Source organism: Acinonyx jubatus, chromosome E4, assembly GCF_027475565.1.
Source record: "Acinonyx jubatus isolate Ajub_Pintada_27869175 chromosome E4, VMU_Ajub_asm_v1.0, whole genome shotgun sequence".
NCBI classification, from domain to species: domain Eukaryota; kingdom Metazoa; phylum Chordata; class Mammalia; order Carnivora; family Felidae; genus Acinonyx; species Acinonyx jubatus.
This window is the reverse complement of record NC_069395.1, coordinates 24229176-24244426: the sequence shown is the minus strand read 5'-3', so window position 1 is coordinate 24244426 and position 15251 is coordinate 24229176. Positions and strand designations below refer to the sequence as shown.

At 37.1% G+C, this 15251-nt stretch overlaps 1 protein-coding gene across 6 annotated transcripts in view; it reads right to left on the bottom strand.

Annotated features, from left to right (window-relative positions):
* CFH (complement factor H) overlaps positions 1–15251 on the bottom strand; it is a 224954-nt gene that overhangs the window by 55902 nt on the left and 153801 nt on the right. For 5 of the 6 annotated variants that reach the window (XM_027074901.2, XM_053209179.1, XM_053209178.1 and 2 more), the window contains exon 7: positions 10933–11106. The exons of the other annotated variant lie outside the window; for it this stretch is intronic. In XM_027074901.2, the coding sequence (XP_026930702.1) occupies positions 10933–11106 (174 nt within the window). The remainder of the gene's footprint in view (positions 1–10932; positions 11107–15251) is intronic. 6 annotated transcript variants of the gene reach the window in all.

Below are 15251 nucleotides of genomic sequence, written 5' to 3'. Positions count from 1 at the left end.
CATCTAGGGGGGCGCCTGGGTGGCTTAGTAGGTTGGGTGTCCGACTTCAGCTCAGGTCATGATCTCACACTCCGTGAGTTCAAGCCCCGCGTCGGGCTCTGTGCTGTCAGCTCAGAGCCTGGAGCCTGCTTCAGATTCTGTGTCTCCCTCTCTCTCTGTCCCTCCCCTGCTCATACTCTGTCTCTGTCTCAAAAATAAATGAATAAAAACATTTAAAAAAATAAAAAAATAAATAAAACACATCTAGGGGCTTACTAAAACTCTCCTCAAAGATAGACTCCAGGAGGCAACATCTTTATACTCTCCCTTGCCTCTTTTCAGCTCACTGATATCTCTAGGAAACGAGCTTATGTTCTCCTCAGACACCCTCTGAGTTTTACAGCTGCCACCCAGGAGACACCGCTAAATCATATAGCTATGGTGGCTAGTGGGTCCTACAGGACTGTAACAAATAAAGAAAGACTTATTAACAGGCCACCACTCTCAGGGCACAGGAGAGCACCACAGACTGAAGCACCTATCTTTTTCTGTTAAAGTCCTATGAGATTAATCTTTTTTGCTGAGGCCTAAGGGGCAGACTTCTAATTAAACAGACAACTGAGGGCCAACCATCATCCTCTATAGGGAAATTGGAGGATAGGCATAGGCATATCTTCAGGTCCTCCTTCTGCTGTACTGCAGGGCACTGGTAACTCCTAGAGGGAAATCTGGACAAAGATCTGGTGTCCCAGTTTCTACCTCTGTTGCATTGGATTATGTGGCAGCCACCCAGGGGTCATTCCTTGATCTGATGGCCAGGGGGGGTTTGTATTCACGGGCCCCATGCGATTGTAAGAAATGCAGAGACAGTTCAGGGCTAGCAACCACACCAAAGGCACACTGTAGCTACAGACTGAACTATAATCTCAATATTTCTACGAAATGCCTGTTGGCCTTTCCTGGAGTTTTGGCTTGAGGAGCAGACTTCTGGTTTGGCACACATCTAGGGTCCTACTTAGGTGTTCTCTGGGGACAGAAGCCACTGGAGGCCATCTTTGTGATATTCCTCTGCTTCCCTCTAGGTCAAAGGTATCTCTAGGAATGGAGCTTATACTTTTCTATGGCACCCTGGCTTCTGTGTCAGCCAGCCAGGGTTTACCTCTAGACTGCCTGGCTCTGGTGACCAGCTGTGCTTATGACTGTGGGTCCCACAGGACTGTCACAAATGGAGAAAGTTCTCAACCAGATACCACCCAGTGCACAGAAGAGAGGTAGGAGACTAAAGAATATATGTTTTATGTGAAAGAGGCCTATTAGCCTATCTTCATAGGTGAGGCCTGAGAAACAGGCTTTTCACTAAACAGACAACTAAGGGCCAACTGTAATCCTCTCCAGAGACCTCCAGAGACCACAGTTATGTTTTTGCTGCATTCCAGAGTGTTGGTATCTCCTAGAAGGGTGCTTATACACACATCTGGTGCCCAGTTTTTGCATCTGGTGCCCTGGGCTTTGTGATAGATGTCCAGGTGTTGCCCCTTGATCTCCTGACTCGGTGGCCACCAGGGCTTGTGTTCATGAATTCAAAGAGATGATGGCAGATAAAAGAAACAATTCTGAACTGGCTATCACTCCATTGCTCAGTTCAGAAGGAGCGGACATCTCCCAGTCTTCCCTTGAAAGGGGTATATTTGCATAGTTTAACCTTTGCTGCCTGAGGGCCTGGCTTCCAATCAGCCTGAATCTAGGTGCTGACTGAGACCCTTCCTTCTGGGACACTGTCAGGTCTTGACAAACTCTCAACTACTGGGAGCCACTAAAAATAACACTGGCTAATTATACAATCACAAGACTTGAGAGACATCCACGAACTAGGCTACTAGGGTTGAACAATAATGATTATCTCCTAAGTGACCCCATTCCTTCAAGACTAGCAGAGGTGGCTATTTTTTCTAATGCACAGAAGCCAAACACAGAGAATCAAGGAAAATTAAGAAAAAGAGGAATATGTTAAAACTGAAAGAACAAGATAAAACCACAGGAAAAAAGCCTTTAACTGCATGAAAATAAGTGATTTACCTTAAAATAAGTGATAAAGAGTTAAAAATAATGGTTATAAAGATCCTCACTAAGCTTAGGAGAAGAATGGGTAAGCATAGGGAGTATTTCAACAAAGAGAAAATATAAGAAAGTACCAAGTAGAAGTCACAGAGCTGAAGAATACAATAATCGTACTGAAAAATACAATAAAGTGTTTCAACAGCAGCCTAGAGGAAGTAGAAAAAAGGATCAGTAACTTAAAGGCAGGCTGGGAGAACTCACTCAATCAAACCAGCACAAAGAAAGAAGAATAAAAATGTATAAAGACTTTGCACTGATGGACACTGATGGGACAACCTCAGCAGACCAACATTTACACTATAGGAGTTCCAGAAGAAGAAAGGGGCAGGAAACTTCTTTGAAAAAATAGTGACTGAAAATTTCCCTATCCTGGGAAAGAAAATAGACATATAGATACAGGAAGCCTATAGAGTTGCAAAAATGATGAACTCAAAGAAACCCACACCAATGCACGTTATAGTTAAAATGTCAAAAGTTAGGGGCGCCTGGGTGGCTCAGTCGGTTAAGCATCGACTTCGGCTCAGGTCATGATCTCACGGTCAGTGAGTTCGAGCCCCATGTCGGGTTCTGTGCCGACAGCTTAGAGCCTGGAGCCCGTTTCAGATTCTGTGTCTCCCTCTCTCTCTGCCCCTCCCTGTTCATGCTCTGTGTCTCTCTCTGTCTCAAAAATAAATAAACGTTAAAAAAAAAATTTTTTTTTAAAAAAACGTCAAAAGTTAAAGGCAGAGAAAGAATCTGAAAAGCAGCAAGAGGAAAACAACTTGGTACACAGAGAGAAAAAGTTTTCCAGACAAGCAAAAGCTAAAGAAGTTAATCACCATGAGACCAGCATTATGAGAACTGTTAACAGGAATTCTTTAAGTTGAGGTAAAAGGGTGCTAATTAGTAGCAGGAAAACATATAAATCTCATTTGTAAAGGTAAATATATAGTAAAATTCAAAATAATCTAATGTAAAGGTGGTGGGTTAGTCAATTATAAAGTTAGCAGGAAGGTTAAAAAGGCAAAAGAAGTAAAAATAAGTATAACTAAAATAATTCATTAAAAAATACACAAAACATGTAAATTGTGACATCAAAAATAAAAACATGGGAGGAGTGAAAAGGTAGAGCATTAGAACACAATGAAAGTTAGGTTCTTTTCAAGTTAAAGTAGACTGTTATAAATACAAATTGTTTTATGGAAGCCTTGTGGTAATCACAAAGCAAAAACTTTTGGTAGATGCACAAAAATTAAAGAGAAAGAAATCTAGGCATACTACTGCAGAAAATAAATCACAAAGAAATACAGCAAGAGAAGAAGAAAGGACAAAAGGAATTACAAAAAATGGGAAAACAACTAACAAAATGGCAATAAGTACACTCCTATCAATAATTACTTTAAACGTAAATGAACTAAATACTCCAATCAAAAGATATAGCATGGCTGAATAGATTAAAAAAAAAAAAGGACCCATCTGTATGCTGCCTACAAGAGACTCAGTTCAGAAATAAGGACACATAGACTTAAAGTGAGGGGATAGAAAAAGATATTCCATGCAAATGAAAACAAAACAGTGGCTCAGTCAGTTAAGCACCCGACCTTCAATTTTACTGCAGGTCATGATGCACAGCTGTGAGATCAAGTTGCATGTCAGGATCCACTCTGGGCGTGGAGCCTGCTTACAATTCTCTCTCTCTCTCCCTCTACTGCTTGTGCTCTCTCTCCCTCGCTAAAAAAAAAAAAAAACAATAAAAACACAAAAGCTAGTGTACCTATATTTATATAGGACAAATAGACGTTTTAACCCAAAGACTGTAATAAAAGACAAAGATGGGCATTACATAAAGGGGTTCATCCCATAAGAGAATATAATACCTGTAAATTTTAAGCAGCCAACATAAGAGCACCTAAAATGTAGAGCAAATATTAACAGAAATAAAGGGAAAATAGACAGTAATACAATAATTAATACTCCCACTTTCATCAATGGATAGATCATTGAGGAAAAAATCAATAAGGAGACATTGACGTTGTGATGTTAGACCATATGTACTTACCAGACATATGCAGAATATCCATCTAAAACTAACAGAACACACCGTCTTATCAAGCATACATGGAACCTTCTTTATGACAGACATATGTTATACCACAAAACAAGTCTTAATACTAAGAAGACTGAAATCATATCAAATAGCTCTTCTGAGAACAATGATATGAAACTAATAAATCAATTTCAGGAATAAAACTGGGAAATCCACAAATACATGGAGATTAAACAACATGCTACTGAATGGGTCAAATTTAAAAAAAAAGTAAAAGAGGATCAAAACTACCAAGAGACAAATGACAATGGAAATACAACATATCAAAACTTATGAAATGCAGCAAAAGCAGTTATCATAGTACATGCTTACATCAAGAAGCAAGAAACCTCAAATGAACCAATTTTACATCTCAAGGAGCTAGAAAATGAAGAACAAACAAAACCTAAAGTTAGTAGAAGGCAGGAAATGACAAAGATCAGAGTGGAAATGAATGAAATAAAGGCTTAAAAAATAGAAAATATCAATAGAAATACCAATAAGATGAATAACACTAAAGGCAGAATTTTGAAAAGATAAACAAAATTGACAAGCCATTAATTAGACTCACCAAGAAAAAAGAGAAAACTCAGATATGCTCTGAGTGTGTGTATACAAACACACACACACACACACACACACACACACACACACACACACACACCTATATATTATCAGAAATGAAAGAGGAGATGTACAATTGATACCAGAGAAATATAAAGGCCATAAGAGACTACTATGAACAATTATACAACAATAAATTGGACAACATAGAAGAGATGGATAAATTCATAAAAACATACAGCCTACCAAGACTAACTCATGAAGAAATAGAAAATCTGAAAGACTAATTACTAGTCAGGAGATTAAATCAGTAGCCTAAAACCTCACAAAAACTAAAGTCTAAGACCAGATGCTTTCACTGGTTATTTCTATCAAACATTTAAAGAAGGATTGATCCCAATACTTTTCTAACTCTTCCAAAATATAGAAGAGGAGGGATTACTTCCAAACTTGTTTTATGAGGCCAGCATTACCCTGATATCAAAACCTGAGAAAAACACCATGAGAAAAGAAAATTACAGCCCAATACCTAAAAGACTTAGGTGCAAAAATCTTCAACAAAATATTAGCAAACTGAATTCAATAATACATTAAAAGGATGATACACTTTAATCAAGTAGGGGACTCATTCTAGGGATGCAAGGATGGTTCAACACCTACAAATCAGTGTGATAAACCACATTAATAAAATGAGGGAATAAAAAATGCACATGATCATCTCAATAGATGTACAAAAAGCATTTGATAAAATTCTACATTTTTTACGATCAAACTCTCAACATAGTGGATGTAGAGTGAACATATTGCATTGTGATAAAGCTATATACGACCACTCCACACAAACTTTATACTTAATAATGAAGATCAGGACCAAGATTAGAATGCCCACTCTCACCACTTCTATTCAACAACTTAGTACTGGAAGTCCTAACTAGAGTACTTAGGCAGAAAAAGAAAGAAAAGGCATCCATTCAAGAAAGGAAGAAATAAATCTGTCACTATTTTCAGATGACATGATATTATATACATAAAACCCTAAAAACTCCACCCAAACTCCTGTGAATTAATAAATGAATTCAGTAAAAATGCAGGACACAAAATCAATGTACAAACATCTGGTATGTTTCTACACACTAATAATAAACTATCAAAAAAGGAAATTAAGAAAACAATCCCATTTACAATAGCATCAAAACAAAGAAAATATCCAGGAATAAATCTATCCAAGAAGGTGAAAGATCTGTATCCTGAAAACTCTAGACAACGATGAAGTAAATCAAAGACACAAATAAATGAAAGATAGTCCATATTCATGAATGGGAAGAGTTAATATTGTTAGAATGTTCATACCACCCAAAGCTATCTATAGAGATTCAGTGCAATTCCTATCAAAATTCTAAAGGCATTTTTCACAGAAATAGAAGAAGCAATCCTAAAATGTGTTTGTAATCACAAAAGAATCCAAATAGTCAAAGAAATCCTGAGAAAGAAGAACAAAGCTAGAGGCATCATGCTTCAAGGTTTCAAACTATATTACAAAATTAGAGTAATCAAAACAGTACAGTATTAGCATCCGACACATAGCTCAACAGAACAGAGAGCCTAGAAATAAACTCATGCATTTAAGGTCAGATAGTTTATGACAAAGAAGCCAAGAAGATGCAGTGAGGAGAGGACAGTCTCTTCAATAAGTGGTGTTGTGGAAACTGCACAGCCACATACAAAAGAATGAATCTGGAACACTATCTACAACATACACGAAAACTAACACAAAATGGACGAAAGACCTGAAAACATAAAACTCCTAGAAGAAAACATAGGGGATAAGTTCCTTGACATTGATCTTGGCAATTATTTTGTAGAATTCACACCAAAAGCAAAGGCAACCCAAGCAAAACTAAACAAGTGGGACTGCATTAAACCAACTACTTCTGCACAATAAAGGAAACCATCCACAAACTGATGACTAGCCTAATGAGTGGGAGGAAATATTTGCAAATCATATTTCTGATAAGGGGAAACATCCAAAATATATTTTAAAAACTCATATAATTCAGTAACAACAATAACTAAAAGCCCAATCTGAATAACACATGGGCAGACGATCTGGACAGACATTGTTTCTAGAGAAGAAACACAGATGACCAAAAGGCACATGAAAAGATGCTCAACTTATCATCAGAGAAATGAAAATCAAAACCACAATAAGATATTACTTGATACTTGTTTACATGGCTTCATCAAAAAGAAAAAAAAATGTTAGTGAGGATATGGAGAAAAGGGAGCATTTCTGCCCTGTTAATGGGAATGTAGATTGGTGCAGCCACTATGAAAACGGCATGGAGGTTTCTCAAATAATTAACAGAACTACCATATGATCCAACAATTCCACTTCTGGGTATTTATCTGAAGGAAAGGAAAACACTAACTGAAAAGGACATATGTGCCCCATATTCACTGCAGCATTATTACAATAGTCAACCTGTGGAAGCAATCTAAGTGTCCATTACTGGATGAGTGCATAAGAAACTAGGATTAGTATTCAGCCAATAAAAGAAGGAAATGTTGCCATTTGTGATGACATGGATGGACTTGGAGGGCACCATGCTAAGTGAAATAAATCAGACAGAGAAAGACAAATACTACATGAGCTATATTTGGAATCAAAAAATACCAAACTCTTAGATAAAGAGAACAGAGTGGGGGTTGCCAGAGGCGGGGCCTGAAGGGCAGGAGAAACGGGTCAAGGGAGGTCGAAAGGTACAAACTACCAGTAATAAAATAATAAAATGATGGGGATGTAAGGTACAGACAGCATGGTGACTACAGTTATTAATACTGCATTGTATATTTGAAAGTTGCTAAGAGTAGATCTTAAAGGTGCTTCCACAAGAAAAAACATGTTAACGATGTGGTGATAGATTTAACTACAATTGTGTTTGAAGTCATTCCACAATATATAAAAGTATCAAATCATGTTGCACATTTGAAACTAATATAATGTTATATGTCGATTATATCTCAATCATTCAATCATTCAGTATTTTTATTGTAATTGTTTTACACATTAAGGTCTGTTTCATGTTGATAGGGTCTTTTGATTTGAAAATTCATTTTGGAGTTATCCCTAGAATTAATATGGAGGCCACTGACCTACTTTTTGTATCATAATGTATTCATATATTATCCAGTGTAAGTGCAGTACACCTGTACAACCAAATGTGGTATGTAAAGGAAAGGGATAGAACTACAGAGACAAAAAATACCTGGAAAAGAGTAGAGGAAACATTCCCCAGGAAAAAAGACAGTACTCTGTTGAATTGAATGGAATTTTGTTACATGGATGGTTTTGGAAAATTCTACAGTGTCTTTTTCTCCCTTCAAAAAGAGGAGCCTAATTCTCCTCCCTTTGAGTATGCAGGACTTAGAGACCCACTTCTAAAGTCTAGATATGGCTAAAGTGACAGTGTGTGACTAGTTTGTAAATGGTATGGAAGCTTCTGCTGCTCTCTCTATCAGATCATGAGCTCTGGAGAAAGTTAGCTGCCATTCGTGAAGCCTATGGAGATTCCCATGTGGTAAGTTACTGAAGCTTCCTGCCAAAAGCCTTATGAGTCAGCTGTCTTGGAGGCAGATCCTCCGGCCCCACCAAGCCATCAGGTGACTGCAGCCTAGGTCAACATCCTGACTGCAACACAAGAATTGCCTGGCTCAGAACTAGCTAGCTAAGCCACTCCCAAATTCCTGACCCATAGAAACTCTGAGAAGATAAAGGTGTGTGGTTTGAAGCCAATATGTTTTGGGGGAAATCTGTTACACAGAAATAAAGAACTAATATATTAGGTGTTCAATGACACTAGCCTTACCAAATGTTTTATTTATTTATTATTTATTTGATTATGCCAGCTTTATTCATAATTGGTAAAACGTAGAAACAACCAAGATGTCCACCAGTATATGAATCTAATGAAGAAACCGTGATATATCCAGGCAATGGAGTATCATTTACAGCCAGAAGAAATGACCTCTCATATCATGAAAAGACTTGGAGGAATCACAAAAGCTATTTCTCATCATTAAAAAAAAAAATCTGGGGGCGCCTGGGTGGCTCAGTCGGTTAAGCAACTAATTTCGGCTCAGGTCATGATCTCGTGGTTTGTGAGTTCGAGCCCCACATTGGGATCTGTGCTGACAGCTCAGAGCCTGGAGCCTGCTTCGGATTCTGTGTCTCCCTTTCTCTCTGCCCCTCCCCAGCTCACGCTCTGTCTCTCTTTCCCTCAAAAATAAATAAACATTAAAAAAAATTTTTAAAAAAATCTGAAAAGGCTACAGGATGCATGAGCCCCACTGTATGACATTCTGGTTGCAGAGAATGAGCAAGGGAGGAATCAATAGGTGGAGCACAGAGGATTTTAGGGCAGTGAAAAGCTCTGTATGATACCATAATGATGGACATGTCACTATACAAACCTGACATATACATATGTCACTTGTCCAAACCTGTAGAATGTACATCAAGAGTGAACTCTAAGGTAAACTACTGACTTTGGGTAATATGATGGATGAATGCAGATTCATCATTGTAAAAACATACCTTTTGGGATGGGGGGATGTTGATAAATGGGGAAGGTATGCATGTGTGGCAACACTGAGTGTATAGGAAGTTTCTGTACCTTCCTGTCAATTTTGCTGTGAACGTAAAATTGCTTTAGGTAAGTTATTTGTTTCAAGTTTTAATTTAAATTCCAGTTTGTTCACATTTAGTGTAATAGTAGTTTCAGGAGTAGAATTTAGGGATTCATCACTTACATATAACACCCAGTGGTCATGAACACACGTGCCCTATTTAATACTCATCACTTATTTAACCCGTAACCCTCCTCCCCCGCCTACCTCACCTCCAGCAACCCTCAGTTTGTTCTCTATAGTTATGTGTCTCTTTTATGTATTGCCTCTATTTCCTCCCATGTTCATCTGTTTCATTTCTTAAATTCCACATATGAATGAAATCGTATGGTATTTGTCTTTCTCTGACTTATTTCACTTAGCATAATATATTCTAGCTCCATCCATGTCATTGCAAACGGCAAGATTTTATTGTTTTTGATGGATGAGGAATTTTCCAAAGTAAATATATACCAGAAGTTCTTTATCCATTCATCAGCTGATGGACATTTGGGCTTTTTCCATACTTTGGCTATTGTTGATAATGCTGCATTGGGGTGCAGGTATCCCTTTGAATCATTATTTTTGTATCCTTTGAGCAAATACCTAGTAGTGTAATTGCTTGACTTTAAAAAACATTTTTTTTTAATCTTTATTATTTATTTTTGAGAGAGAGAGAGACAGTGTGAGCAGGGGCGGGACAGAGAGAGAGGGAGACACAGAATCCGAAGCAGCTCCAGGCTCTGAGTTGTCAGCACAGAGCCCGATATGGGGCTCGAACTCATGAACCGCAGGATCATGACCTGAGCTGAAGTGGGAAGCTTAACTGACTGAACCACCCAGGCGCCCCTGACTTTTTGAGGAACCTCCATACTGTTTCCCAGGGGGGCTGCACCCGTTTCATTTTCCACCAACAACGTAAGAGGTTTACCCTTTCTCTTTAACCTCACCAAAATCTGTTGTTTCCTGTGTTGTTAGTTTTAGCCATTTTGACAGGTATGAGGTGATATATTATTTTATTCTGATTTGTATTTCCCTGATGATGTATGATGTTGAGCATCTTTTCATGTGTCTGTTAGCCATCTGGATGTCTTTTTTGCAAACATCTATAAATAACTTCTCAAACTTAACACACAAAAAACAAATAATCCAGTTAAGAAATGGGCAAAGGACATGAATAGACATTTTCCAAAGAAGACATCCAGATGGCTAACAGACACATGAAAAGATGGTCAATAACACTCACCATCAGGGAAATACAAATCAAATGGTTTAATTCAGATATTAGAATTACATTAGAGAAATTCATAAACACATATTTAATACCAAATAGCAAAAATTAAATAGCTTTCAATTTTCAAAAATGTGGCTTAGATTGTATTAGAATTATCTACTTTGAAAAGAAAAGAATGTCTCTGTAGGCTCTGCTTTATATACACAGTAAGGCAAATACTTGGATTTACTGTGTACTCATTTTTGTTGTTGTTAAAGAGACAATAATTTCAGAATTTAGAAGTAGGTCAAGATAGAATGGAACTTACTAGTACATCCTGGCTGAGGTACCCAGCCTCTACTCGTACATGTTGCTGTATTTCCTTGGGTTGAACGATCAAAGCCAGTTTTACAATTGTATGTGATTTCATCTCCACTTCTGTATCTGATGCTTTCTGGTGCATAGTTACCATTTTCAATGTGAGGAGAAGCACATATGATTTCTGGGAAAAAAAAAGAATATGTAGGTAATGTTGAAATCACTACCCATTAAAATAATCAAGTACATAAAAATATAGAAAGTGGGTATTATTATTTTTTGTCCCTACCGCAGCATAAAATGGGATTAATGTGAGTTTAGTCTTATATCCTTCCCATCATATCATTCATGTCCCACCACTATATCTCACATCTCATATATTTGTGCCCCCTGGACTCTTGAATCCTTTCTTCAAAGCCATCACATATATCATAATATTCTATATGTGGCAATAAACTCATGACATATCACTTCAACTCTTCTTACAAACTATTCAACTTCCCTGGCATCTGTGATTCTCCTAGGACTGTTTACAAACGGCTTGAGTCTCTTCCTTCCAGACACTTAGTAGGATTTCATATCCCTGCCAAGAATTAAATGTGGTCTTCTGATTTACACAGTCAAGAAAATGAGTAAAGTAACACGTTTCCCTTTAGGGAGGAAGTTTTAAAAAGCCACTGTGAATTTTTATGTTCTTTTTTCTAGCTGCAGGGATTAAGGACAGCCATGGAGAGGTGATGTCTCTACCCTTGATTCTTACAGCTACTATAATGAGCAGAGTCCCTTCAGACCTACATTGGAAGTGAGCATAAACAGGAAATAAACTTCAGTTTTTTAGGCTATTGAAATTCTGGAATACATTTTTATTAGTATAATAGAATAAACTAGTCCAGGGTTTGGAGAAAACCTTTTATGTAAAGAACCAGATAAAAGGTTTCTGTCCCAGCTACTCAACACGAACACAGCCCTAAAAGACACATAAACAAATGAGCATGGCTGTATTCCAATAAAACTTTGTTTACACAAAGGGCAAAGGATGGATTTGATTTTCAGACTATAATGTGCTCTCCCATGACCTACTCTGTCTTAATTTGTAAAGTTCTGTCTCAGTTCTTTCCATCAACTTTGCTAATATCTAGCCAATGGATCAATCTGCAAAATTCCTTGTATAATAAAATATCATACCTTTAAACTATTGTAGAAATGTTACATAACCATTTATATTAGTGCCATGGTGGACATTCAGCAATGCCAAAAATCCATTTATATGCCCCCAATTTACTTCCTATTCCATTTCCCAAAGTAACTTTCATCACAGTCTCATCATTTTCTTCAAAAGCCATCTAACACAATAGTTCCGTCATCAACAAATAAATCCTTGCATTCACACATAACAAATTTCAGACTACTAGCTGTGGGTTCCCTAGATTTCTTACTAACACGTCCTTAACTTTGGCTACATCTGTTTGAACTTTAGCCTTTCTCTTACTTGTTGACGATGAGGTGTTTATTTCATTCAAGTTAGCTTTTCAAAAGTTTAATTCTTCCATCGAGCATGAACCATTGTATATTCCTTCCCTCTCTCATTTTGTCTACTATTCTCTCTTAAATGGATATGCAAGCTTCTCCAATTTTAAATTCCTTATCTCATCCCTTTTTCCAAGGTTGTTAATGTGCTATACTTCTCTCCTTCACAGCCAAGATCCTTCAAATATCATCTTCCAATTAGTCTGGTTTTCAATCTCCCACTTATTCTTCAACCTACTGCTATCTGGCTTTTGACATCTTTAACATGCTGGTGCTATTAAGACAAAAGTCACCAATGTCCTCCAATTTCCAAATCCAAAATCTCTATGAATTGCTCATATCACAGTGACTGGTATTATATACTATGGGCTCCTTAATTATTTGTTGAACTGAATAGATAAAAGCCCTCTATAATATTTGACACTGTTGATCACTGACTTACTGGCATTCTCCAATGCCCTGCATTCTTATGTTTTCCTACTTCTCCTTATTTTTGTCTGAACAGTACTATTTTATTTTATTTATTTTACTTATAGCTGCCCTCCTTCCTCTGCTCTACTTAATTTTAGGCCCTGTCTACTTCTCAGATCTCATCTCCTACCAAGGTCCCACTTACTCTATACGACCAACACAATAGCCTTCTGTCTGGTGTTCACACATGCCAGGCTTATTTATATCACTTGCACTTTTTATTCCTTATTTCTTGGGTGATGCTCCTCTAGATCTTCCGGCTGACTCTTATCACCACCTCAGAAATATCTTCCCTGAAGACCCAATGAGTATTGTGTGAATGAATATCTATGCTTTACAGTTGGTTCTACATGAGTATTTGTCCTTGATTTTGTTGTTTGCTTCTTCACATTTTCTCTGTGAATCAAGATACTTCCACAATAAAAAGCTATCAGCATTATGCTAATAACTCTTCAGTGAGATCCAAATCCATATATCCAACTGAAGCTTCACACTAGACAGGTCCATGTGAATAATTCAAAGGCATATCCAACTAATTACATGCCAACTAAATCAACCTTTTCTCAATATATGCTTTTCCTCCTGTGTTCAACATTTTAATTTATGACACAAAAACCTCATGACAGGAGCCTGGAAATTTACCTCACCTTCCCTCCTCCCCATCACTTCAATATTCATTCACACAGCACATTCTATAATCTTATAATTATTGCTTAAACATCTCCTCCCCTTCATACCATGCTTCCACTGTGTACATCCAACTCTTAGAGGTTTTATGATAGTCTTTTAATTGGTCTTAAATTTGTACTTCATTCCTCCAGAATAAGCTTTAATAAGTCTCTATTCCAAACATGATACTATACTTATATTAGCAATGGTTATATTAGAAAGAATATGTGACCATCTAACCACAAATCTTAAGTATGTCTACATTGCTTGATTTTAATTGACACTACCTTGAGATGAGCCTTAATGTACCTTAAATGTAACCTTAAATTTACTTTTAGTTTTTTCTCCTCACTTTATTCTGCTCTATCATATTTTCACAGACCTTTGCAGTGGAGTTTATCATATATTAATTTTTACTTCATAGTGTGGCTTAATTTTGAAGTCAAAAGCTACAAGATATAAAAACAAGAGTTTTACTAAGAGGCCAAACAAAAAATACTGGGAGAATTTGTTAAATAATTTTTAATAAATTTGTAATAATAATTTTGTTAAAATAATTAAAATAGAAGAACTTCAGGTGATTACTTTTGAGCAGAAGACATAAATTCAATGATAAATTGTAACTCCTACTTTCATAATTTCCATTAAAATAAATGATGCTAGTAAAACATTGCCAGGGCAAGTACCTCTATCTAAAACAGTACTGGAGAATGTCTGCATGTGTGGGGTCACATTTTTTCCTACTGTTAGATACCACCAGTAAGCATTTGAGATAAGAACAATAATTTAATGCTAGCACTCTATGTTGTTCATCATCAGAAAATCTGACTTGTACAGAGAACAGATGGATTTGGAGCAAAGGTGGCTTTTATTTAGCAGGTCTTGGTACTTTTAATTATTCCTATAAATGATTTGCTGTCAGAGACTGGTTCCTATTAGATGAAGAGACCAAAGTTTTGACAAATCACCTTCAAACAGAACCTCTGAAGGGCGCCTGGGTGGCTCAGTCAGTTAAGTGTTCAACACTTTATTTCAGCTCAGGTCATGATCTCATGGCTCGTGAGATTGAGCCCCACAGTGGGCTCCATGCTGACAGTGTGAAGCCTGCTGGGGATTCTCTCTTTCCTTTCTCTCTGCCCCTACTCCCAGTCATGCACTCTCTCTCTCTCTCAAAGTAAATAACATTAAAAAAAAAAAAACCTGACACATAAAATCATAAACCAGATGGAAGAAATTTTAAATATTTTATCCTAGGTTATTTTATTTTAATTTTATTTTAGTTCCAAATTTATTATAGATTTGGAGAAAGCAAGATCTATAGATTTGGAATTCATCATTACCAGCAGGTAGATCCTTCTATTGTCCTAGGAAAATAAGGAGAAGCATTTGTGATATACTAGCTAAGGTACAATGTAGAGTACCTTTTACTTTTAAACTTATTTTTAAATGTTTATTTATTTATTTTGAGAGAGAGGGAGTGTACGCACAAGGGAGTGGCAGAGAGAGAGGGAGGGAGAGAATCCCAAGCAGGCTCCATGGTGTCAGTGAAGAGCCTGATGCAGTGCTCAAACTCTAGAACCAAACTGTGAGATCATGACCTGAGCTGAAATCAAGAATGGTATCCTTAATTGACTGAGCCAACCAGGTGCCCCTGGAGTTCCT